The 27,922-nt window shown below is 40.5% G+C and overlaps 1 protein-coding gene across 6 annotated transcripts; it reads left to right on the forward strand.

Annotated features, from left to right (window-relative positions):
* Nucleotides 1-27,079, forward strand: Slamf6 (SLAM family member 6). 6 transcript variants are annotated; one of them, XM_027950744.3, is made up of 9 exons: nt 1-162; nt 2,692-2,772; nt 16,268-16,603; nt 20,772-21,035; nt 21,424-21,534; nt 21,881-21,919; nt 22,848-22,927; nt 25,194-25,265; nt 25,633-27,079. In XM_027950744.3, exons 2-9 carry the CDS (start codon nt 2,724-2,726, stop codon nt 25,678-25,680), a joined length of 999 nt encoding a protein of 332 aa, XP_027806545.2. In that variant the 5' UTR covers nt 1-162; nt 2,692-2,723; the 3' UTR covers nt 25,681-27,079. The 6 variants fall into 6 exon arrangements, with proteins under 6 accessions (XP_027806545.2, XP_027806550.2, XP_071474362.1 ...); XM_027950749.3 differs by lacking the exon at nt 2,692-2,772 and having other exon boundaries at nt 2-162; XM_071618261.1 differs by lacking the exon at nt 2,692-2,772 and having other exon boundaries at nt 2-143.
* Nucleotides 27,080-27,922: the final 843 nt, after the last annotated feature.

Raw genomic sequence — 27,922 nt, forward strand, 5'->3', positions numbered from 1 at the left:
TGCTCTGAGCCACTCTCTGAAGATGTGCATGGCCTCTCAGCTCCCCCAGTTCATCCCTGCATCCTCTTCTTTTGAGGCTGAAATTGGCCGGTAACCCCAAAGAATTTCAGAGATCCACTTCTGGGGGCAGATACAGCAGCCACGTGAGATTTTAAAACTTTGGTAATATCTTCTGAGGTCTGACACATTTCACTTTATTATCTTCACATTAGCCCTACGACTTTCCCTCTGCCTGAAATACTTTTACCCCCGCCCCTTGTTATCTTCACTAACTCTAATACACAACTTTACCCAGTTAATGTCCACTTAGTCCTCCGGGCTCAGCTCAAATGTCCCTTCCTGAGAAAATCTTCTCTGTTGTTCCAGACTATATATCCAGTGCCCATATTTTGTTCTTACTGTACTTTATCTCTTTTCTTCATAGCAGCTTTTGGATTTTTGTTTTTAAACATTTCTTTCTGTGATTATTTCATTAATGTCTCTCTTTCTCTATTGGACTGTTAACTCCATCAGGATACAGACCACATCTGATTTTTCTCATCAAATATATCCATTATGGGGCTGGAGTTATGGCTCAATGGTTGAGCACTTGCCTTGCATGCGTGAGGCACTGGATTTGATCCTCAGCACCAGATAGATACATAGATAGATAGATAGATAGATATCCATTGTGTCTGATGTTATGCAAATGACAGATGAAGTGATCCATGTATGATATTTTCATTAATTATTGAAAGGCCTTTAATAGCATTACCTGAAATGTGGCAATCCTTTAATATCCTTTAGTACATGTCTCAGTACCAAAAATCATTATATTTACTCCTAGAACATTCCCTTAACAGGTGCTATAAAATCTTTGGTTGGAAATGCAGTACAAAAATACTGGTTTCATCACCTATACAGAAAAGACAGTTAAGAGGTAAAAAATGCAAAAGAGTTAATATAATAGGTTTGGTCCTCAGAACTTGAACTTTGGAAGGATCCCACCATTCCCTGACAAGAGTAGCTTACACTGCATAAATTGTTTGCAAACCATTTCATGTGTGCTGAATATCTGCTTGGTTCTGGAATTTTGGTACATGTTAGGCAGAGGATGTCTGCATGACTGTCTGTGGATTAAAGCCCTGAACTCCTAGGCTCAGGCAAGCCTCCCTGGTAGACTACATTTCAGAGGTGTTGCCCAATGTGTTGTTGAAGAAAATAAGCATGTATTGTGTGACTCCACTAAGGACTCTTGGAAGCTTGGGCCTGGTCTCTTCTGGACTTTCTTCTATGTACCCTTTTGCCTTTACTGATTTTTCTTTGTGTTCTCTCACTGTAATAAATTCCACAAGGACGCTTCTATGCTGAGCTCTATTGACTCCTTTATAAAAATGTTGCTAGAGCTCCTAAAAACGCTTGCATTTACAAAATAGTTGATAAAAATATTCCTCTGGATTGTACAAAGAGGGAGACAGGGAGCACTGGTAAGACATGGTGTGTGATCAACTAGATTTGGCTTCCTTTTCTTCTGCTCCATCAGAAGCTGGGCTCTCTGTGTTCCTAGTCTGTTTGTTGCAGGGAAAACTTTAGTTCCTTATTGGCCTGTTTTCTCTTGCTCCCATTTTCCCTTTTTTTTTTGGGGGGGGGCACATTTACGTCTGAAGATTTGTCCTTTCCAACTACATTTTTTGGGGGGTATTTAATTTCCCATTTTAGAGGAGCAGCTTTATCTAACACCATTGTCAATCACCCATCCTCTTGGACTCTTCCTTCATTGTCCCTTTGACCAATGAGTTGACCTTCTTCTTGGGCAACTAGGTGGTGCAAGCTTCGGAAGCTGCCACTTCTCCTTTCACCAGAGCTGCTGAGACATGTAGCAAGGGCAGAGTGGGAACCTCAAGGCCCTACTTCTCGTAGGTTCTGTTGCCTTTCAACATCACCAGCTGGGGACCAAGCTTCTGATACATGAAAATTTGGAGGAAATACCCAAACCATATCCAACCTATTAGGAGCCTACGATTAAAAGAAATTCCAGATAACTGGTAAAGGACAACCCCAGTACAGAGACAGTTTACAAAGATGAAGTAATGGCTATTTTTTCCAGGGGCGGGGGAGCAGATTATGTGAAAAAAAAAATACACACATAAGAAATGGAAAAATCAGAATGCATTCTAGGAAACAAAATAAATTGACAGAAACTGTCCCTAAGAAAACCTAGACATCAAACTTATCAGATAAAGTCTGAAACCATGATGCTAAATATGCTGAGAGGGGAACAAAAAGAACTTTTAAAAAGTCAGAAATCAGAGTACTTGAGCAACACTACAAACAAATTGGACCTAACAGATATATACAGACTACTCCACTGAAATACAGCAAACACATAATTTCTCAAGTGCACATTAGGCTACTACATACATTTTCATAAATTTTGAAGAGTTAACATTATAAACTGGTTTATAATATTATAAACGGCAATCCAAGCAACTCAGAGGCTGAGGTGGGAGGATCCCAAGTTCGAGGCCAGCCTCAGCAACTTAGTGATAGTCCTGACTCAAAATAAAAAAAAAATAAAATGGACTGGGGATAGGGATGCAGCTCAATGGTAGAATGCCCCTGGGTTCAGTACCAAAAAAAAAAAAGCCATACCACGTCTCTGACAGGAAGTCAGTCTTCCCAGAGATACTTTCAATTTGTTGACTCCCTCAGTGTCTTCAGCACGGGTCTCCACCTCTGAAAGCATGTTCTGGCTGTTCCAATCTCTCCTGCTTGTCTTCTGCGAAAGCTCAGGTAAATATCCACATAGCCCCACATTGTCATTGAGTGACTCCTTGTTTTTGCGCAGTCTGCTCAACCTAAATTATGTAGACACCGCTGTATGGCTGACTCTGCTGAGGGACCAGGTGGATTCACGGTGGCTAACTCTAAACTGCCACCTTATCTGTGCATTGAATGATAAAGGCTGCAGATGGCTTTGGGGGTAACAACTACAACTGAATCTGCCTGTAAGGGATGTGTTTGCAGGGGGCTTTTGTGAAATTGGGCTTTTGTGAGTTAAGACTGTTTGGGGATTATGACCAACATGTTGTACTGTAAAGAGAACTTAGATCAAGAAAGCGAATCCTCTACAGTTCGGCTACCAGGTTACGGTGCAACTTTAGGTCAGTTAATTATACTTTCTGGGCTTCACTCTCCTCATCTAAAATACTTAAAACTTATGATTTCATGTACCCTGAGTTTGGGGGACCCAAACAGAAATAGTTCTTTTTTGTCAAGGGCAAAAATAATAATAATAATGATACATGAGCTTCCCCTTTCTTTGATGCAAATCAGGAGCTAGCTAGCTAGCCCAGCAATGCTTCATATGTCAGTGAGAAAGGACTTACTCAATGTAGCCTTCTCATTGTTCCTGGCTGTCCATCACATAGAGAATATATGTGATGGACTACTTGTGGTTTCCATGCTTGGGAAACCACAAGTAGTTCATTGTAACTGAAGTTCAGTGTTCAAGGAGAGGAGACCAGGCAAGAAGCTGCCAGGTATAGCCCGGGAGTAGCTGATCAAAAGATAGCATGTAGGAAGTACTTACTTTATTTCAGATACTGGACCAGGAGCTATATGTGGATCACGTTTAGAAGTCTCCTGACAATTCCATGAATTTATACTACTGATAGCCCCATTTTAACATAGAGAAACTGAGGCTAAGCTCATTTAAATAACACCCAAATTTCACTAGCCATCACTTGGAAAGCTCTTGAATACTTCTGAGAAACAATGACCATTGGACGAACCGGTCAGTAGCATAAGAGAAAACAAAGATGCCACTGATGTAGACTTTACTAAACTAATTGGCAATGAAAAAAAAAAAAGAGAGAATTTTGTTAAGTCATCCAAAAAAAATATTCATCAGGCATCTACCAAATACCTAGCACTGTTCCAATTTCTGGGACTACATCATGAGCAGGGCAGGCAAAACTTCCTGCTCTTGTGGAACTGACATTTTGACAGGAAGACAAACTATAAACAAGTAAAATAGTACCTTGGATATTGATAAATGATAAAAATGAAATAACTCAATTGGAGAAAGAACATATAGAAATATGGCGGGGAGGGCGGTCATACTTCAGATAGGACAACCAAAAAAGGTGACAATTTTGGGAACAGGGAGAAGCCATGGGGAGGAAGGTAAGTTCATTTTGGGACCTATTAATTTTAAGATGTCCGTGTGACATCCACGAGGAGATGTTACTGAAAGCAGCTGGAAATTTGGGACCAGGGGTAAGGCTGTGAATGGCGACTTGAGAGTTAACACCATAGAGATTACCAATGAATCCAAGGGGAAAAGTGGAATTAGGATAAAACCTTGAGAAATACATAGAAGGTGCAGAAAGAGAATTCTTTCGTTCATTCAAGAGTCACTTCTTGATCTGGGACCAGCAACTCAAGCTTTAACCTCACTTTTCCCTGTTTAAGAAATTGAACTCCTCTCCGGGTGTGGTGGCACACGCCTGTAATCCCAGCAGCTCAGGAGGCTGAGGCAGGAGGATTGCAAGTTCAAAGCCAACCTAAGCAACTCAGTGAGAACCTGTCTCTAAATAAAATATAAAAAAGGCTGGGGATGTGCCCAGTGGTTAAGTGCCTCTGAGTTCAATCCCCAGTACCAAAAAGAAAAAGAAATTGAACTCCTCTATGAATTATTTGGAATGTCCTCCTGTTAAAACTTCTCTCATTCTCCCTGTTTCTGTGGATATTTCTAATAACAACCCTATGAAATATACAGTTTCTCACCTCCCGGATGAGAAAAGAAGGTACCTAACACTTAAGTGACTAGCTTAGACTCACCCAGCTACAGGAGGAGGGGTAGAAAGAGAAACACACTCAGCTGTGTCTGCAGGAAACGGATGCAGATGTTCCAGGGCCCAGGAAACAAACAGGGGTTACCAGGGCTACATTCAAGGAGCCTGGCCCCAGAAGCTGTGCCCACAGCCACTTCACTATGCTACCACCTTACACACGGTTACATGTTCACATGCACGTATACATTATTACCCAGCGTTGTGCTAGGAAGAAACTAAGCAAGGCACTGGGGTGGAGGAAACAAATGGATGTGCTCTGGATGGGTGATGAGGAACGATTAGAACTTTGGCATGTAATATCTCCTCTGAGCTTTAAAATTGCTGAGGCTGGCCTCAAATCTTCGACCCCTCTGCCTCAGCCTCCAGAGCTGCTGGGATCACAGGTGTTTGCCACCACGCCCAGAAAGAAAAAGCTTTGAATTTTGATGAAGTACAATTTATCTGTTATTACGAGGTGGCCAGCACCTCACCAGGGTAATTCTTCCTGTGCAGGAGGGGATAAACCACCTGAGAAAATTAAAGTCTGAAGTAATTAGTGAAGAAATAAGAGACAAAGTCAGAATTAGTTTTTAAAGCAGAACGCCTGATAGTCTGTCTCTTCCAGTCCTGGTGGGAGGTGGAACAGAACAGTTCAAAAATGGCTCTGGGAGTCTGTTGGGGATGATGGCTGCCACAGGTCAGCCTACCTCCTGTGCTGGGTGTAACCTGGCAGAGCTGAATAGACACTCACATGTATCTGGACGGTCTTAACCAGCAGGATTGCAGATGGAAGTTCCCGATACCAGATTTTCCTATTCACTGGTTATGATGTTGGTCCATACACAGTCCACGGATGGCTCTGGGCAACCTGTTTTTTTCTTTTGTTGCTTGTGCTTTTGGTATTACATCTAAGAATTCACTGCCAAATCCAAGATCACTAATATTCGCCCCTATGTTTTCTTCAAGGGTTTTATAGTTTTAAGTCTTATATTTAGGTGACTGATACATTTTGAGTTAATTTTTGCAAATGGTGAGAGGTAGGGGTCCAACTTCATTTTTTTGTAGTTGTCCCATACAATTTGTTGAAGAGATTATTCCTGGATTCTCAATTCTATTCCATATAGTCATTTATATGTCGATCCTTATAACAGCACACCACTGTTTTGATTACCATAGTTATATATATATATATATATATATATATATATATATATATAAGTTTTGAAATTGGGAAGTGCAAGTACTCTAATTTTGTTTTTCTTTTACAATATTATTTTGGCTATTTGGGACCTTTCCCAATTCCATATGAATTTGGGACCTTTTGAAATTCCATGTAAATTTGAAGATTGACTTTTTCACTTATGAAAAACAGTCACTGCAATTTTAATACAGATTGCATTGAATCTGTAGACTGCTTTGGACAGTATTGCCATCTTAATATGGTTTTCCAATCTGTGAACATGGAATGTCTCTTCATTTATTCGGGTTTATTTTTAATATCTCTCAGGAATTTTTTTAGTTTTTAGTGTATACATCTTTCTAGTTAAATTATTGCAAGGTACTTTATTCTTTTAATTACTATTGTCAAGTGGAATTGTTTTCTTGGTTTCTTTTTTAGATTGTTCCTTGCAGGTATGGAGGAATACAAGTGATTTTTGTATGTTGACCTTGAATCCTGCAACTTTACCAAGTTCACTTATTAGCTCTGGTTAATTTTTCTGATGGATAAATTTTCTATTTATTCATCAGGCCATACCATCTTTGAATTGAAATAGTACTTCTTTTCCAATTTAGATGCCTTTCATTTCTTTTTTATTTCTTGTCTAATTGCTCTGGCTAGAACTTTCAATATAATGTTGTATAAAAGGAGTGAAAGTGGGTATTCTTATCTGAGATAAATTTCACTCAATTATGATGTATAATCCCCATAAAATATTGTTGGATTCAGTTTGTTAGTATTTTGTTGCAGATTTTTGCATCAATATTCATAAAGGATATTGGTATATAATTTTCTTTTTTGCCTGATATCTTTGTCCTTGGTATCAGGATTGTTCTGGCCAAGTAAAATGAGTTAGGAAGTGTTTTTCTCCTCCTCTTTTGGGGAAGTTTAAGAATGACAGGTGTTCTTTGAATAATTAGAATTTACTAGTAAAGTCATCTGGCTTTTATTTTTTATTTTTTATTCTAATTTGTTATATATGACAACAGAATGCATTACAATTCATATTACACATATAGAGCACAATTTTTCATATCTCTGGTTGTATACAAAGTATATTCACACCATTTGTCTTTATACATGTACTTAGGGTAATGATGTCCATCTCATTCCATCATCTTTTCTAACCCCATGCCCCCTCCTTTCCCCTCCCATCCCTTTCCCCTATCTAGAGTTTATGTAATCCTCCTTGCTCCCCCTCCCAACCCCACTATGAATCAGCATCCTTATATCAGAGAAAACATTCAGCATTTGGTTTTGGGGGATTGGCTAACTTCACTTAGCATTACATTCTGCAACTCCATCCATTTACCTGCAAATGCCATGATTTTATTCTCTTTTATTGCTGAGTAATATTCCATTGTGTATATATATATACCACATTTTCTGTATCTATTCATCTACTGAAGTGTATCTAGGTTGGTTCCACAGTTTAGCTATTGTGGATTGTGCTGCAATAAACATTGATGTGGCTGTGTCTCTGTAGTATGCTGTTTTTAAGTCCTTTGGGTGTAGACCAAGGAGTGGGATAGCTGGGTCAAATGGTGGTTCCCATTCCCAGTTTTCCAAGAAATCTCCATACTGCTTTCTATATTGGCTTCACCAATTTGCAGTCCCACCAGCAGTGTAAGAGTGTACCTTTTTCCCCACATCCTTGCCAACACTTATTGTCATTTATATTCTTAATAGCTGCCATTCTGACTGGAGTGAGATGAAATCTTAGAGTAGTTTTGATTTGCATTTCTCTAATTGCTAGAGATGATGAACATCTTTTCATATATTTGTTGATTCATTGTATGTCCTCTTCTGAGAAGTATCTTTCAGTTCCTTGGCCCATTTATTGATTGGGTTACTTGGTTTTTGTTTTTTGGGGTTTTTTTTTTGTTTGTTTGTTTGTTTGTTTGTTTGTTTTTTATTTTTGGTATTATGCTTTTTGAGTGCTTTATATATCCTAGAGATTAGTGCTCTATCTGATGTGCTTGTGGTAAAGATTTGCTCCCATTCTGTAGGCTCTCTATGCACCTCACTGATTGTTTTGCTGAGAAGAAGCTTTTTAATTTGAATCCATCCACTTATTGATTCTTGGTTTTAATTCTTGTGCTACAGGAGTCTATTAAGAAAGTTAGGGCCTAATCTGACATGATGGAGATTTGGGCCTACTTTTTCTTCCATTAGGTGCAAGGTCTCTGGTTTAATTCCTAGGTCCTTAATCCACTTTGAGTTGAGTTTTGTGCATGGTGAGAGATAGAGGTTTAATTTCATTTTGTTGCATATGGATATCCAGTTTTCCCAGCACCATTTGTTGAAGAGGCTATCTTTTCTCCAATGTATGTTTTGGTGCCTTTGTCTAATATAACTATAATTTTGTGGGTTTGTCTCTGTGTCCTCTCTTCTGTACCATTGGTCTACCAGTCTGTTTTGATGCCAATACCATGCTGTTTTTGTTACTATTGCTCTGTAGTATAGTTTAGGATCTGTAGTATAGTTTAAGATAGTGATGCCACCTGCTTCACTCTTCTTGCTAAGGATTGCTTTAGCTGTTCTGGGTCTCTTTTTTTTTCAGATGAACTTCATGACTGCTTTTTCTATTTCTATGAGAAATGTCATTGGGATTTTGATTGGAATTGCATTAAATATGTATAATGCTTTTGGTAGTATGGTCATTTTGACAATATTAATTCTACTTATCCAAGAACTAGGTAGATCTTTCCATCTTCTAAGGTCTTCTTTAATTTTTTTCTTTAGCATTCTGTAGTTTTTGTTGTAGAGGTCCTTTACCTCTTTTGTTAGGTTGATTCCCAAGGTTTTGTTTGTTTGTTTTGAGGCTATTGTAAATGGGGTAGTTTTCCTTATTTCCCTTTCAGAGGATTTGTCACTGAGATTCAGAAATGCCTTTGTATTCTGCTACTTTGCTGAATTTATTTACTAGTTCTAGAAGCTTTCTGGTGGATTTTTTTGGGTCTTCTAGGCATAGAATCATATCTTCAGCAAATAGTGCTAATTTGAGTTCTTTTTTTCCTATTTGTATTCCTTTAATTTTTTTTTTTGTCTAATTGTTCTGGCTAGTGTTTCAAGAACTATGTTAAATCGAAGTGGTGAGAGAGGGCATCCCTGTCTTGTTCCAGTTTTTAGAGGGAACGCTTTCAATTTTTCTCCCTTTAGAATGATGTTGGCCTGGGGTTTAGCATAGATAGCCTTTATTGATGTTGAGATATGTTCCTTTTATTCCTAGTTTTTCTAGTGATTTGAACATAAAGGGGTGCTGTATTTTGTCGAATGCTTTTTCTGCATCTATTGAGATGATCATATGGTTCTTATCTTTAAGTTTATTGATGTGATGAGTTACATTTATTGATTTCCATGTGTTGAACCAAACTTGCATCCTGGGATGAACCCCACTTGATTGTGGTGCACTATCTTTTTGATATGCTTCTGTGTTCAATTTGCCAGATTTTATTGAGAATTTTTGCATCTACTTAATTAGAGATATTGGTCTGAAGTTTTCTTTCTTTGCCTGGTTTTGGAATCAGGGTGATATTGGCCTCATAAAATGAGTTTGGAAATGCTCCCTCTTTTTCTATTTCCTGAAATAAATTAAAGAATATTGGTATTAGTTCTTCTTTAAAGGTCTTGTAGAAGTCGGCTATGTACCCATCTGGTCCTGGGCTTTTCTTGGCTGGTAGGCTTCTGATGGCATCTTCTATTTTGTTCTGATGATGGACAAAGTTTAAAGTGTGCATATCATCCTGATCCAGTTGGGTAAATCATATGGCCCTATAAATTTGTCAATATCTTTGATATTTTCTATTTTATTGGAGTACAAGTTTTCAAAATAATTTCTAATTATCTTCTGTATTTCTGTAGTCTGTTGGGATATTTCCTTTTTCATCATGTATGTTAGTAATTTGAGTTTTTTCTCTTCTTCTCTTCATTAGCATGGCTAAGGGTTTTTCAACTTTATTTATTTATTTATTTATTTATTTATTTATTTAAAGAACCGACTTTTTGTTTTGCCAGTTTTTAAAAATTGTTTCTTTTGTTTCCATTTCTTTGATTTCAGCTCTGATTTTAATTATTTCCTGTCTTCTGTTGCTTTTGGTGTTGATTTGTTCATCTTTTTCTAGGGCTTTGAGATGAAATGTTAGGTCATTTATTTGTTGACTTTTTCTTCTTTTAAGGAATGAGCTTCATACAATGAACTTTCCTCTTAGTGTGGTCTTCATAGTGTCCCAAAGATTTCGATATGTTGTATCTGTGTTCTCATTCTCCTCTAAGAACTTTTGGATCTCTTCCTCGATGTCTTCTGCAACCCATTGTTTATTCAGTAGCATATTATTTAGTCTCCAGGTGTTGGAGTAGCTTTTATTTTTTATTTTATCACTAATTTCTAATTTCATTCCATGATCTGATAGGATGTAGGGTAGTATCTGTCTATTTCTTAAAACTATTAAGACATTTACAGTTTGGTCACAATGCACAGAAATGGTGGATTCAATTATCATCTACAATGTACTCAGTAAGTTTGTAAAAAGGGTTTACAGTTTCTGATGGTGGACAAAGAACCGGGGGTGAGGAGTAGAATGATATGCTGAGGAGGTAGGAGGTGAGGATATAGAGTTATTATATCTTAGGAAATGTGAAAGAGAAATCTAAAGAGGAAGATTAGTAGCAGGAGAAGGGAGAAGTAATTTGGGATAGACAAATAAGTGGAAAGACAGTAAAGAGTACTAAAATAAACACACATATATATTAAGAAAAATAAAAAAAATGTTAAAATAGTAGAAATTGGTGGAAAGAAAGAAAATACAACACAACTGTAATGTACTATTCAGACATCCCAGTCCTCAAAATCCTAATTCATGCAAAGTACTTGATTTCACATATGTTGGGGATGGAAAGGTGGGAGAATAGAGATGGAAAGGAGAGAAAAAAAAAATCTTGAGGAAGAAACAGGGCTTCTTTTGTTTGGAGATCAGTATCTTTCCTGCTTCCCTTCTCATCCAATAGCTGGGGTCTTCTGTTGTTTAGCTGGTATCTCCACGCTCAGGATGGTGAAGGAAATCAGGGGGTCACTGTGCCGGGGTAGCAGCTGCTGGGAAGGGGGGGAGTTAGAAACTGGGCACCCGGCCAGCCGGAGCTCCAAACTGGGAGTTGCCCTTACTGAAGATGGTGATGAAGGTGGCCCAAGATGGAGGCACCTGCTTTCAGGGGTGCGGTGTTGGGTCAGGTGGGATGATCCAGGCGATGGTGCTAGAGTCGAGCTCTGTGGAGTGCAGTGTATGGCTGTTGGCTGACTTCAGAGCCTGTATGAAGTTCCCAGGTGCAGGCAGGCTACTTCTTGTAGGGGACTATCCCCTCTGCTGCAGAGTCCCAAGATGGTAGCGACCAGGGGAGCCCCATATTGGTAGATGGGGGTTCACACGAGAGTGGTGGCTGGATTTCCTACTCGTGGGAAGCTGCCGAGTGACCTGCATGGGAGCAGCTTCGGTGATTTCTGCTCAGGTGGGTGGCCAAAGTTCTGTGCATATGCTGCTGCCACTAGTGGTCTCACTCAGGTACCTGGTAGTCCTGTGTAGGCAAGTCATTGGGAGACCTACTCTGTCACTGAGACCTGGAGCCCTGGAAGGGCCCAGGACCATGATTCCTGTGTGGGAGCAGGAATATCACTTGCAGAGAAGCAGTATTCTCACAGCTTGAATCCCAGGTCACAAAGTGACACAGAATGCTGCCTCCCTCTGGCCCGCCATCTTGGATCCTCCCCTCATCTGGCTTTTCTTTGTCAGGAGATTTTTGATTACTGATTGGATCTCTTTTCTTATCATAAGGTTCTCTTAGGTTTATATTTCTTCATATGTCTGATAGTTTGTGTGTTTCTAGGAATTTATCTATTTCATCTATATTATCCAATTTGTTGGTATACAATTATCATAGTGTTCTTTTATCATCATTTTTATTTATCTAAGTAATACAGTAATGTCCCTAATTTCATTTCTAATTTCAGTAATTTGAGCCTTGTCAATTTCTTTTTCTTGGCCAATCTTCTCCAAGAACCAACTTTTGGTTTCATTATTTTCTCTATTATTTTTCTATTCTCTATTTTGCTTATCTCTGTTATAGTATTTATTGTTTCCTTCCTTCTGATAACTTTTGGTTTAGTTTGCTTTCCTTTTTTCTAGTTCCTTCAGGTGTAAAACTGGATTGTTAACTTGAAATCTTCCTTATGTTTAATGTAACCACTTACAGCTATAAATTTCCCTCCGAGCACTGCTTTTGCTGCATCCCATACATTTTGGTATGCTGTGTTTTCATTTCCTCCTGTCTCAAGATACATTCTAATTCCCCTTGTGATTTCTTCTTCGATTCATTGGTTGTTTTAGACAATGTTGATTAATTTTCATACATTAATGAATTTTCCAATTTTTCTTATGTTCTTGACTTCTAGTTTTATTCCTTTGTGATAAGAGAAGACATGATTTGAGTCTTTTAAAATTTGTTGATATTTGTTTTGCAACCTAAACTATGATCTATTTTGGAGAATGATCCATGTGCATCCATCTTCTTCCTGGACCTATCAGATCTCCTGCTCTTATAATTTTAAAGACAATCTTTGTGAAATATCTCAATCTTACTGCCCTTTTTACATTTAAATCTCTTGAGATCTTTAGTCTCATTCTTTTTTTACCATGACTGACGCCTCTATTTGTGCTCCTGAACCCTATCTTGGCTTCCTCTCAGAAATGACACTCTAATCTCAACCTACCTAGCCTTCACTGAATCCCCTGGACCAGATTCTGGGGAAATAAAGTGGTAAGACATTATTCATATTCTCAGAAACATATCATCCAGTGGGTGAAATATGGAAACAAGTATATCTATTGAGTTAGAAACTGTGCTAAGTACTGGGAATCCAGAGAAAATAAGCATAATGTTTTCTCTCAAGTTTATGGAAAAAGGAGGAAAATAATCTCATAATTACAACAAAGAGACAGAAACACAGACTAATAAATATGGTTTGCATGCCCTAATTTCTAAATTTTTACTCACTGAATTAGCATAGAACTGAGCAAATAATAGAATAAATAACTTGTTAAATAAACTAATTATTGCAATCTATAAAAGCAAGGGAACTTAAAGGAGTATGCCATGCCAGAGAGGCACAGTTCCTGGTGAGTAAGTACTTGAGCCACTAGATAAATCTAGTGTCTTTACTAAGAAGAATTTAGCTTAACATCCTGGACAGAGAACCCCCAAGAGGAGGGATAGAGATGTGTCCATTCACTTCACAAATATTCACCACAGTGGAAAAGACAGGAAAATCCTGTGTATGAGTCAGATTCTCACCACTGTGACTAAAATACCTGACAAGAACAACTTAGGTTTATTTTGGCTCACGGTTTCAGAGGATTTAGTCCATGCTTGACCAGCTCCAAGTCGAAACATCATGGTGGAAGGATGCAAAGGAAGAAAGGTGCCCAGCTCATGGCAGCGAGGGAAGAGAGAGCGAGAGAGAAAGGAGAAGGGGGCTGGGAAATAGATAAACCCTTACCCCAGTGTGCTACTTCCTCCAGCTGGGTCCCACCTCCCATAGTCCATTCCGCTATCAATGGATGGAGCCCTCATGACCCCAATCACTGCTTAAAGACCCACCTTCAAACCTTGTTGCACCTGGGCACCATGTTTCTAACACATGAGCTTTGGGGAACATTTCAGATTCAAACCACCACAAGAGCTTGCCTCCATGAAGATTAAATCTCAGTGGAGGGGAGGAAGAAAAACCAATGCACATTTGTGTGTTCTGGTATATACCACATGATAAGTACTATGGAGAGAAATAAACCCAAAGGCAGCTGGGTATGGGTGGAGGTTGATAGTGAGGAAAGCATGGTCACAGAAGGCCTCTTGCAGAGGGAACATTTGTATTAAAGACATTATGAAGGCAAAAGAATGAGTTGTATATCTACCTGGAAGAAGTGTATTCAGGCAGTGGTAATTACAAGGGCAAAATCCCTGGTCTATTTGAAGAATAGCCAAGCAAGTTGAAGCAAAATGAACAAAGGAGAATTACAGAAATTTAGACTGAAAAGAGAAAAATGGCCAGATCACTTAGTCTTTATGGGTTATTGAAATTATTTCGTTCGTTTAGGTTTCATTTTGGATGTGTTGTTGTTTTAATTTTTTTTTTCTAAATACAAAGAGAAAACTGTACAAATCCTCATTACTACCTCAATGAAGTATACAATGAATGCCTATATAGCCAGACACAGGTCAAGGTCCAAAACATCACCAGCCCCTCAGACCCCTCTTTATGTTCCCTTCTATTCACCTCCCTCCTTCCCAAAGGAAACAGCATAGATTTGTTTGCCTGTTTTACAACTTCACATAAATGGGATCATAACATTGTGTGTGTATGTGACTGAATGTGGCTCAAAACTTTGCTTGTCAATAAATAAATAAACCCCAAGATAAAACAAAAGATTTAGCAGGTGATATTCACCCATGTGATTCCCAGAGGGATCAGGGCTGAAGATGACCACAAATTACAGTGAGTTGAATTACTGATGGGAAAGATGTAGTGCAGAGGGGAATGGATGATGGCAGCATGGAATCCACGTGACAATTCAGGAAAGGAAACAGAAATGCAAGCTCCCCTAGGAGCTGAGTGTCAGACACACACACACACACACACACACACACACACACTTAGCTCCTTTCCTGAGACATAAGAGATCCCAAGAAGCCCTGATTATGGTTACTTATTCATTGACACAAACATCGTCTTTAAGAATCAAGACTTTTTCACTCTTTTGGCTCAAATGTTGGGTCTCTGAAATAGGTTTATGAGAATGCATCCATGATGTGCTACTTTAAAAAAATTTTTTATCAGTTTTAACTCCTCAATCACTAGGCTGAAATATTTTTTAAAGATTTTTTTAAGATGGACACAATATCTTTACTTTATTTATTTTATTTATTTTTATGTGGTGCTGAGGATCAAACCCAGTGCCTCACATGTGCGAGGTAAGCTCTCTACCACTGAGCTACAGCCCCAGCCCCTAGGCTGAAATCTTTTTGAGAGCAGGAAAATAATAAAAGTAGTTGAAGTCAGAAGACCTAGGTTTGAATGCTGATTTACTATTCTTGAGCCATGTAACTCTGGGAAAGCTAGATAACTTTTGTGTCTTAGGTTTTATTTGTAAGTAGAAATAATAATCCAATCTATTAGCCTCAAAGAATTGTAGTTGGCATCAAATGAAATAATGCATGTGGAAAACTATGTATGCAGTAAATCTGTTATTAATCCTCTAAATTAAGCAAGCATACTATATGGACAGTCGGCAATCAGTAAATGTCCAGCTGTAATTATACTTCATCAGCAAAGACTTGAAGTTTTTGGAGTCTGTGCCAGGGAGTTGATGTAGTTCCATGTCCCTCACCACCTGATGCCTAAGGACTCAGGCGTCACGGGCCATCCATGGGTTGTGTATGTGAGCGATGCACATTTGAGCATATGGGAGGACTGGCCTGCAACACAACTGTTGCGTGTTCTTTGGGCCATGCAACCCACATGTGCACTTTGCTCTTGCTATGCCTGTGTTCCCACACAGCACCTGAGACAGGTGTGACTTGCCAAGATGCCGATCAATCTCCTGACTGCAAGACATCACACTCAATGCCTTGAAACCTGCCCCCTTGTCTTATTTGGAAAGAACATTCCATTGAAAACCTCCTTTTGTGTGCACCCCCTATAAAAAATAAAAAGAATTCAGGTGGCTCGCTCTCTTTCCAACAGACCCCTAAGGTCGAGAGCCATCTTAGATTTAGAAAAGGTATTTTCTGTGTGCTTGCGAGCTTTCTTCGCCATTTTATTAAGTGATTGGTGTAGCCAGCTCTTGTGAACCCAGCTCAGGTCACCAGCCTGGCTAGCTGGCGATACTCAGGGGCTGGGATAATGAAGTATGGTCATGGCCCAGGAATGACCAGCTAGTGTAGAAGTGGGCACGGGGCCAGGGTCATCTGCCAACCCACCAAGAATGCCAGATGTTTTGCTGGAGGTGGAGCCACTGGGGCTGTGATTATCCACTGTCAGACTCCTAACCCTTTCTCTCCCCATTTTCTCTCTGGGCTTCAGTTTGAAAAAAGCTCTAACAGATTGGCAGAGATGGAGGAAGAGGCACAGGAATTGGAAGATTGCCGTGGATGGTTTTATAGCCCTTTCCTTCTGTATTTACAGGGAATGCAGCAGTTTCACGATGCACCTCTCCCCCAAGGATGGTGAACGGGATTCTGGGGAAGTCAGTAACTTTCCTCCTGAACTTTCCTGCGGATAAGAAAGCCAATGTGATCAGCTGGAATTACAATGGAATAAACGTAGCATACATACACCTAAATGAATTAGGAGAGACACAACACCTGGTGCCCTTTAAAAACTGGAAAGAGCGACTAAACTTCACCCAGACATACTCCTTGCATCTCAGCAACCTGACGATGACAGACGCAGGATTCTACGAAGCCCAGATAAACACAGAACCTTCTCTAACGGTTTCCTGTTACACTCTGAGGATCTTCAGTGAGTCTAAATGTGGGGTTTCATTTTATACGTACTAAAAAAAAATTTAGATCTTTCAATCCTATGTGACTACAAGTGTGTATTCTAGTCTACTGGTAAAGAGGATGGTATTTGGAGTCAGAATGAGGTCCAGTGGAGAAGCAACTCAATGACGCTGCACAACCAAATAGTGGCAGAGCTGAGAATAGATCTGTCTTATGGCGGTCCATTCAGCATCACCTCCCTTCCCCCTGTCCAATAAAAAGGGCCCCTTCAAACAGAAATGTAGTATAATTGATGGACGTGAAATATTTATAATACCGTTAACATGTTCACCACATGTATCTGGCATGTGACCCTCACAAAGTCTCCATGAGATGCAACCCTTTTGCTTGAGGCATCATTTTGGTCACAAGGTTATATAGGAACTTGCCTACAGTCACAGAGATGGTATGTGATAGCACTTCCCACCTAACCAGACTGCCACAATACTTCACTTTACCCAAAGCCTAGACTAACCCAATAGAGGGGTCTGTGTGCAGAACAGTGGTCTACCTAGGAAGTGCTCTGTGAGGGTGAGGCAATAAAGAGAAAAGTCTTTTCTGTCAATGTTGTTTGACCTTTAACAATATTTTCCCCAGATGGCTCATGTTGACCTTTAGGGGGAAAAAAATGCCTCCCCAAGATTAAACAGTGAAAATATCCTCAACATAGAATTAAGGAAACTGTAATGAGATAATGTATAAGTTTATATCAAAAAAATATATATAGTAATCAGTGATGTTCAAAGAGCCAAAAATGACTTTAGGCTATTTTTTCAAAAAAAAAATCACTTCCCAGAGATGTTTTACAAGGGGTTCAAGCATTAAGTTGGCCACCAGACTAGGCAACTTTAAAGACCACTGAGACTGTATAATTACTACCTATCAGAGATCCCACAAGGTCTTAAATTCATCTGGAAGCCTTCGGATTAAGAGATGTTATCTCAAAAAAAAAAATTGTTAAAATTTCTCTACAAATAGGACACTCATAAACATTTAGTGCACAGTCCCTGGATAGTTGATGAGTCTATCATGTCAGATGAGTCAAAGTCATGTTCTTGAAATAATATGACATGGAACAGGTAAATGTTGTAGGAGGAAAAAAAGGATGTCTGGAAAAATTCTCAGCAAGAGATTCCAACTAAAGGGGCAAAATGGTACCAGGTCAAGGTATTCATTTTCTGAGGCTGTTCAGACCCAAAACAACAGAAATGTATTTGTATTCTTTCAAAGTTCTGAAGACTGAGAGTCCAAAATCCAGCTGTGGTCAGAAGTGTACTCCCACTGGAGGCCCTTAGAAAACTCTGTTCTCTCCAGCTTCTGGTGGCATTCCTCATCGTCCCACTCTCTGTCTCTGTGGCCACATCACTCCTCTCTTCTCTGTGATTTTGCCTCGTCTGTCTCAAATATCCCTCTGCTTTTATCTTGTAAGGACACTCATCATTGGATTCAGGGCCTCCCAGAAAATTCAGGATTACCTCCTTATCTACTACATTCCTTTTGCAAGGCCCTTTCTCCAAATAAGGTAATATTCATAGGTTCTGGGATGTATCTTTAGCCTTTATAGACAAGATCACCCTCCCTGATCATCAAGTGACCATCAAGGCAGTGCTAAGACCCTGAAGAGAAGTGAGACTCATACTATGGAGAGCCCAAGATCAGACACCACACCAACATTTGCCGAGACAATGTCCTGACACAGTGGAGAAAACTAAGCATGAATTCTCTTGCAACAACCACATTCCTGGGACTCCATCATGCCAATCCCTTTCCAGGGCTTTTTACCCTAAATGTTTTTTTTTAGTTCGTATTATTTCTCCTTCAAAAGATCACACACAAAGAGATATGTAAGCTACAGCAATTCGCTTTACAAAGAGTGAAAAGGAATTTCCAAAATGCAATAGATAGATCTGTTTTTCAGTATTGACCAATCGTCCCTCGGCATGAGGATAAGGATGGCAGAGATTAATGTTATAAGCCAATACCAGTGAATGGAGAGTAACTGACCAGAGTTTAGTGTTAAAAAAAGATGTTGAAGTCTTGTTAGGTTTATCTACTGAGTCAATGTGGACCATAAATAATGCACATGTACTCTTCCAGCCACTTAGAATAAATACATCAGTGAGCAAAACACACAAAGATCCCTCCCGCCCCCTGACATTCTGTATAGGGAATGGAGGCAGGTAATAAATAATACATGTAATATATAAACAAGTGTATGTAAGAAAGCCATGAGTTCTATGGGGAAAAGGGAGAAATTAGAACAGCATAAGGAGCTTCAGGAGTGCCAGGAAGCAGGAGTCCATTTTAAAGAGCGTGATCAGAATAGGCCTCATTAAAATATGAGGCAAGGTCTGTTGAAGTGAGAGAGTGAACTATTCTGATATCTGGAGGAAGAGCACACCTAGCAAGTCTCCCCTGTGCCTGGCATGCTCACAGAACATCCAAGAGGCTGAATATGAAATAAGGGGATGGTACATTGTAAGGTCCTGAGAGTCACCACAAAGACTTTGGCTTCTATTGTCAGTGACATTGAGGGCCATTGGAGGGTTTTGCAAATAATCAATATGACTTTGACTTTGTTTAAAGAATACCTTTGGTTACACTGTTGAGAAGCCATTGGACCAAGGAGGAAGCCATTGCAATAAGTCAGGCAAGAGTTGGCGCTGGCTTGGACCAGTGTGGTAGCAGCAGAGGCAGTGAGAAGAGATTGGATTCGGGGTATATGTTAAGGAAAAGTCACCAGAACTTTTTTGATTTGAGTATGAGATGAAGGGATGCGTCACAGATAATGCCAGAGATTTTGGCCTGAGGGAATGAAATTATTATCCCTAAATGGGGGAAGGGTACAGATTGAATAGATTCTAGACAGAAAAACAGAAGTCCTTTTAGACTTTGTGATATACCGAGTTTGTGATATACTCATATCCAGGTGTAAATGTCAAATAGACAGGTGTATATTCGCTACATGGGAAAAAGTAACAGGACATATTTTTGAGGTCAGCCATGGACAAAAGCCATGACATTCATGCCATCTATTTGTCATCCCTGTGCTAGGCACTGTCTCCCTTAATGCTCATAATTACCTGAGAAGTCGATACTATTGCCTGATCTTCCAGAGAAGGAAACTTAGAGATATTAATAATCTGTCCATAGTCATGTGAGCAGCAAACAATAAAGCCATGATCCTATCCCAGATTTTCTTGGATCCAAATCCAACACTCCTTCAGTACACAAGAACTCCATTCTAGCAAGTTATAAGTACATTTAATTCCATAACTTCTCAGTTAAGTCCTCCCTCCCCTTGTGCTGGGGATCAAACCCAGGACCCTTTATATGCTAGGCAAGTACTCTACCACTGAGCTACACCCCCACCCTTCGGTTAATTAAGTTTAAAGCACCACTCAATCTCTTCTAACCAGAGAGTCAGAGCCATTCTGTTCTTTGTGGAATCACCTTTACTTCTATCCCCAGGTCAAGACTAGGTTAGGGCCTTTTTTTGTCTTGCTCTCACGTCTCCACTGGTTCCTTGCCACTTCGAGGCAACAGCTGCTTCTCTGGGCAACACTTTCCAGTCTTTGGTCTCAGAAATTTCTGCATTTATGTCAATTCGAATGGCAATGTAGGGCTGGGGCTGTAGCTCAGTAGCACAGCATTTGCCTAGCATTTGTGTGAGGCACTGGGTTTGATCCTCAGTACCACATAAAAAAATATATTAAAAAAATAAAGGTATGCTGTTCATCTACAACTACAAAATAATTTTTTTTAAATTGACAATATATTTGCATTTATGTGCTCCCCAGTCTCTAAATTGTCTTTATGAGAGGTATTATTGTTCACAGATCAGAAGGTACCCCAAGGATTAATCTGGAGCCCAGAAAGGTAGAGAGACCAGTCTCAAATTACCCAGATAGTCTCTCCCTTCCCATTTATCTTTCCAGTTACTCCGTCTCATACTGAAGTCTCTTTCATTGGTCACCCCAGACTTTCCTACCATCAATTAGATGATACAAGGAGAGTCTTTTAGAGTATACAGGCCATAGTATACAGCAGAAGTGAAATATCAAAACATAAATGCAATGAAAAATTTTTAGAGCAGTCTTAACTGAGTCATTCATCCTTAACCCACGTCTCTTCTCTGTACACAGGACCACTGAGTAACTTACAAGTTACCCATCACACTCAACTGTCTGGGAATAGCACCTGTGAGATCCACCTGACCTGCTCTCTGGAGAATCCAAATGATACTGTCTCATTCGGGTGGAAGCTCTCAGAAAACAGCTCTCTGCGAGAACCAAACCTCACTATCTCCTGGGACCCCATGAGTTCCAGTGAACAGAACTACACCTGCATAGCTGAGAACCCGGTCAGCAATTTATCATCCTTAGTCACTGCCCAGAGTCTCTGCACAGGTAACAGTCAGCCTCAGGTGTCTCTAAGAGCCTTGAGCAACTGTGGGGTGTGCCATGTCCTCAACACCCTACAAGATTCCCAAAACAGTGGCAGTGGGAGACAGCCAAACAGCAGCTAAGGGTGGGGTGGTAGGCAGCTTCTGGGGCCTCGTGCTTCTCACTACCTCCTAGTCTCTCCCTCCTCCTTCCTCCTCTGCAAGCCCTTCTCTGAGGGGGGCAGGGGGGAAGGACTCAGAAAGCAGGGCTTTCACCATCCAGGATCCTGCCAGAGTCCCAGAACTCTGGGTACAGATGAACCCAAGAGACTCTGTGAAGGCCCCGAGAAAAACACTCTAGTACTCACTCTAGGTGTCTAAAGAAGTTCCATTTCTTTTTTTCCCCTTTTCAGGTGTTAAGAAAAATGTAAACTGGGTCAGGACATTGATTATGATTCTGGTTGCTTTGTTTCTCCTCGCCATTGCGTGCGCACTGGCTTCACGGGCTTGGAAGAACAGAACAGGCAGGTGTACTTTCTCCCTCCTTGTCTCTCCTCCCAGGTTGCAGGTATTTAGAGTTTGGGGCCTCTGATTGCTAAGAATCTCTTACAGAAAACAGGTGAAGGGTGGAGAGCAAGCAAACCCTAGCTCAGCTATGCAGGGACGATCCTAGGGGTGTGACCGAGCACCTGCTAATATCCTAAAGGAGGTGTCCTACTGGGAGAACTAGGAGCCCACCTCAGGGTCCACTTGCCCACCTACCCTTCCTTTGGGGCCCCTTCCTCCACATTCTCTAGAGAGGCACCTATTGGGGGTGGGGGATAAGAAGGCCTCTTCTCAAACATTTCAATTTCCTTATTTATTTTTCAGGCTCCCTCCCTTTGCATACTCAGCAAACTCAGCATCCTGGTGAGCACCCAGACTTTAAACTGCTGATCATAAAGCAGGCAGGGAAAGATGACAGAAAGAGGAAGGAGGCTGGCAGGAAGTCAGAATGTCACTACTCAGATGCACCCCGCGGTGCAAGCTCACAAGCACGTACCGTGGACCTCACACAGTTAGTGAGATCGGAGTCCCTCTCCTCCCTTCTGATGCATAAGTTTGCTCTAGTGAAAGGGCTGGTAGCCGGTTCCATTTGCACCCAGAAAATTCTGAGCAGAGAAAAAAAAAAATGAGCATCAAAGACTCAAAACCAAATTGCCTGTGACTGCATCACTGCTGGTTAACCAGGGTTTGGACCATGGATAGACACGGTGGAAAAAGAAAGTGTGATCTAGGGATGCAAGTACAGGCTCTGGGCTCAAACTGGCTTTGAGTCAGAGATGCGAGATATCGTGCTTAGGAAAGAGCCTGAGGACTGGGGTCAGAAGACACACATTCGAGTTCCTGTTCCATCACTTCCCATGTAACTTCACACAAGTCAGTGGAGATTTGGGGGCCTGCAGTTCCTCATCTCTAATATAATCGAATTCACCTTAAGGGCCTGTGAAGGGTTAATAATGTTTCCTCGGGGAAATAATTGGTTACATTATGCTCACAGCATCTCCAGCTCTTCTGTAGATAGTGATACTTAGTCATTCACACACGAAGCCCGAGGACACCTCTGAAGCCCAAGGGCACCTCAAGACCACTCCCCACTCAAGAGAGGCGGTTAGAAACAAACCACATGATTAAGAAGGTTCTGGTTCAACCCAGAACTGTCCAAGTGAGCCCTAAGGAAAGGGGAGGCTTGGACAATTGCCTCTTTGGGGACAGAAAGTGGTCGGAAAAGGCAAGGTACTGGGAGAAGCAGTCCCAAAGTCCTTCTGCCACTGATGGTGCCTCTTTGTCTTAACAGCAGAGCCTCTACAGAACACAGAGTGCACATCAGTCTCTCCAGGGAGCACCGTGTACGCACAGGTCACGTATCCAAACCTGGTGAGTCCTTTTAGATTCATACTACATCACTGTGGCTGTTTTTTACAGGGATCGCTCACAAACTTATCACAGTCACAAATCACCTGACGGCTGACATCCGCTACTGAGAGGAGAGGGCAACAACGGGGGTTGCAAACACAGCACAAGACCTTTCCAGGGTCTGCTGCTTCCGCAGTGAACATTTATTCCTTCTTGGCTCTCCGCTCTTCTCTGTTGGGTGCCTCAGTAGGTCTTGTCCCCTCGGTAAAATTACAAGCTGTCAGAAAGGGTGAATTAGATTTTCTTTTCTGTTCTCCTATAGGCTAGCATGACACTCAATTAATATGTGCAGGATGGATCCGAGTTCCACTGAGTTTGAGTGTTTCCATGGAGACAGTTCCATAGCAGGAAGCTTGTAGAGATGTTAGGGGAGCTCAGAAGTAGTCTCTCAAGAGGGCAAGAGGGACCAGAATCTGCAACCCCTCCACGGTAGGGGAGACTAAACCATGAGCAGCTCTCCTCTCCTCTGCCAACATAATGGGAAGGCCTTGGTGGAGCACTGGAAACTCCTCGGTCCCTACTATTTCCACCACCCCCTAAATAAAACATCTATATGTCACGTTTCTAAATAACACTATACTGTTGAGAGTCGCCTGTGAGTTGTATGTGGACTGTATTGCTCATCGCAGACTAGTGAATGGGATAATCTGGTGTCTGGGAACTTCCAGTGGACATTTCCTCTGGTTGACTGCCCAGACACATGTGAGCCCTATTCCACTATGCCTGGTCCCACACAGCACCAGAGATGGGGTGACCTGCTATCCCACCCAACCGCACAGCCCCCGAGATTGGTTTGACCTGCCAAGATGCCATTCAACCTGCTGACTGCACGATGTCAGGATGCAAGACTCCACCCTTGAAACCTTACCCTTGCCTTTGATGTAAAGCCATTTTCTAATTGTCTAGCTCCAGTGCCCGTGTGGACTGGACCTCTCAGGGGCTCCAACTCTTTAAAACGGTCCTTTCTGACTCTTTGTCTTTTGTTCTTCACTAATTATTCTAGACTTTAATTACTCAGGAGGCTTATCCCTCCCAGCAGGCAAGAATTCCCTGGCAAGGTACTGGCCACCCTGTGATGCTATACCTCCTGAGAGGCCAAGACCATGAGCAGCTCTCCTCTTTGAAATGGTGGAAGCAATGACCCAGCTAGAAATCTTGGATTCCCCAAGCAAGTCCTCCTCATCCACGGCCTTGCAGGCATTTCTAAAGTAGGCTCCTGGAAGAGAAGGGACACTCTTGCTTGTTCAATTGCCTTTCCAAATTCCTATTGAAGGCAAGCTGAATCACTGTCCACAAAACCTCAAACTAACCTCCAGCCAATTTATTAGCTTTTTCTTTGGGAGGGAAAAAAAGTGGTACTTTGGAGAGTTTCTGAGGTTTCAGTAATTCTCTAAATATTCCTTCATTAATTCAAAGTGTCATAGCTTAAAGCAGGTGCTTCAAGGGGACTGTGGACTTCTTTTTTATTTTTATTTTTTTATTTTTTTTAATATTTATTTTTTAGTTTTCGGCAGACACAACATCTTTGTTTGTATGTGGTGCTGAGGATCGAACCCGGGCCGCACGCATGCCAGGCGAGCGCGCTACCGCTTGAGCCACATCCCCAGCCCCATGGGGACTGTGGACTTCTGCTGCTGCTCCTGCACTGCATATTTCAGACAGAGGCATTCTTATGGACAGGTGTTCCTCATCTACCAGTTCCTAATGCTTGAGAAGACTCCTAATGATGTGGTGACCAGGCAGTTATAAAGACAGAGACAAATGGAGTAGGCAAAGTGAACTACTCCAGTTATAACAAGTGAAAATCTGTGACAAAAATATATATATATAATACAATAACTCTGGTGTACAGACTGTTCTTAAAAATTGATGGAGGAAAGGAGAGTTAGATGCAGGATGAGAATGGTTCCCTCTCTTCATACAAGGCTCTCTCTCTCTCTCTCTCTCTCTCTCTCTCTCTCTCTCTCTCTCTCTCTCTCGTTCTTGAGGCCTCTGGTTTGCTCTTCGGTTTTGGGCTCAGGAAAAGCCATTAAAACTCCTCAGGTCTGAACTGGTGGGGCTTGATCTCCATCACCTCCTGCTAAACACACTTCTTGCTCTTCCTCTTAAAGAACTTTGACATATTCCCTCTTCTATCACATTGCTTTCCCCAAGAATATACCTGTGCATGAACCTCTTTGTCTCTGTGTGAGCCAAATGCATATGATGCTTTTTTTTTTTTTTGCAGGAAATGAAAATCCCAGCACCCACAAAACAGGACTCCATTACAATTTACTCCACAATTAATCATTCCAAGGAGGTAAACCCATGATTGCTTCATGTTCTTATATTCTTAACCTTTCTTATGATCTTGCAAATAAAGTAAAAGGGCCATTTTACAGATTCCCAAAATACCAGGAAGATACAGAAAGTCTCAGGACATCCAAAATGTATCTGAGAAGTTATCTTGCATTAGGGTCATCATCCATAATTGAGTTTTCAAACTACTTGTTGTTGTTGTTGTTGTTGTTGTTGTTGTTGTTTTAACTGAATCCCACTTATGCTATCAATATCCCTACTATCTGTCTGCCCCTCCCCTCCTGTATCTGTAGACTTGGGGTTGGGGGTGGGGAAGCTGTGGGTCTAGTCTCTATTAACCTATTTTGTGTTTTCTTTTTTTCCCACAGACTAAGACCACTTCTTCCAGGGCAACTGCCCTTAACAACATCCAATAAATTTTTTGAAATATACCTCAGAGAAATTCAGAGATGACACTCTTCCTGATCCCATAGGAGAGAACAAAGAGAGGAAGCTTGGTTTTCCAACTGGCAACAGAAAGTCAATATCTAGCATTATGGCTTCCAGTCCTTCAGACTTGATCTGGCTTACCTACATCAGACACCTAAGGAGTAACATCATCTCCAGAGTGTGATTCAAATAATATTTCCCAGTCCACTCCAGGACAAAAATATTCTTCCAATAACATACCTGAACATTGACTTTTTTCTGATAACCAAACAAAAGAGTTATGGGCAACAGATTATAATTCAGCAGACAATCATTTCTCTCTTTAGAAAATAGCAGGATATGATTCATTGTAGGGAGAATACAATACTGGTTATGTATGGACTTGAATGGGCCCACAATCATATCCTGGTACACCATTTACTAGTTATACCTCCTGGGACATATTACATAATCTCTTGGAGTTATAGTCTCATAGACTGAAAAAATAGGAGAATGGCAATATGTCCGCTCCACTGCTCAAGCCAGGAATCTAAGTTCTCCCTGACTACAGCTTCTCTACCATCAGGCCCTTTGTATTCTACCTCCAAAATATACCTTGGACTCATCCACTTCTCTCCAACTCTCCGACACCATTCTATATCCAACTATCACCACCTCCAACCTGAAATACCACAAGAACTTCTGGACAGCTCTCTTAATTTTGTTCTTGTTCTCCTCCAATCAATTCTCAACAAGAGAGCTAGAGTAATGTGTCTTAATATAAATCAGATCCTTCACTTGCCTGCTTATAACCCTGTAGGCCTTTCCATTGCACTTAGAATGAAGTTGCGTCTGCACGACCCTGGATTATCTGGTCCATTCCTAGACTTAGCAAGTACCACTCTCTCTTGGTACTCTCCCTGATCTTTAGCTTCTCTAGTAGAGGAAAAAGTTCTCCATGCTTCAGTCATTCACATCTTCTCAAGGACCTTCTTCTTCCTCCTGTTCTTTAGGTCTTGGCTTAAATATGTCAGCTTCTATGAGACCACTTTCTAGACCGCCCTATCTGAAATAATATTTTGTTCTACCTCCCTTGTCATTTATTTACCATATGCCATCAAATATTTATTTGTATTTGTTTAATTTCTGTTTCTCCTTTGGCGGGGGGAATTCTTTGGGGGCAGAGATGATGACTACCTTATTACTGTAATCCTAACATTTAGCACATTGCAAATGTTTTATAAATACTTTTAATAAGTAAATGAATATGAAATGGATATTGTGAGAATTAAATAAGGCAATACCGTTTGTCTCTCTGTAACTGGGTTTAGCCTCTGTGCATTCGATCAATCATACCTCAAAATTTTTTTTAAAAATCGCATCTGTACTAAAACAGGTTCAGACTTTTTTGTCTTGTGATTGATTCCTTAATCAATTCAGTATAATAACTATTTACATTGTGTTAGATATTATAAATAACATAGAGATTATTTGAAGTACACAGGAGGATGTGCATAAATTATATAAAAATACTACACCAATTTATACAAGGAATGGGTATCTAGGATCCACTGGGATCCTACAGCCAATCTCCCAGAGATACCAGGGGATGACAATCCACCTGAAACTCTCAGCATAGTGCCTAGCACACAAACGAGCTTGAGAAATGTCAGTCACAACTGTTGGAGTTCACCGATATTGTTATCATTAAATTTCATTCTCCTGAACTCACAAAATCTCCTAACCAACCTTCAGCACAATAAGAAAGGAGAAAGGGCGCTGTTTACCCTTCCCCAATGCATTTCTTGCTTTTGTTCACGTTTTTTGAATTCTATTCTTTTACCTCATGTGAAAAATAATGCTCCTCTTCTCCTGGTAAGTGTCTCCTGTTTTTGTTTGTTTTATATATCTTTTCTAGAGTGTCTTTTTTCACAGATATAATATTGTGAATAATTCAAACATTCCATAAACAAAAATCCTCCATAATCCCCAAGATAACTATTATTATGGCTCCATGTTAAAATAGTAACTTTTTAACCAAAATGCAATATTTTCCCAATTGGCTTTTGTTTTTTGCTTTTTTTTGTTGCTTTTTGTTTTGCTTTGCTTTGCTTAACGTTAAACAACTTTCCGAAATCAGAATATGTAGTTCTGCTGCATTTTCTTTGCTTTTGATTAATTTAGTTTTACCTTCAAAGAGCTAAAAGTCAAGTAGTGCTTTCAAATGCATATGCCAACCAACTACATTCT

Source organism: Marmota flaviventris, chromosome 10, assembly GCF_047511675.1.
Source record: "Marmota flaviventris isolate mMarFla1 chromosome 10, mMarFla1.hap1, whole genome shotgun sequence".
NCBI lineage: Eukaryota > Metazoa > Chordata > Mammalia > Rodentia > Sciuridae > Marmota > Marmota flaviventris.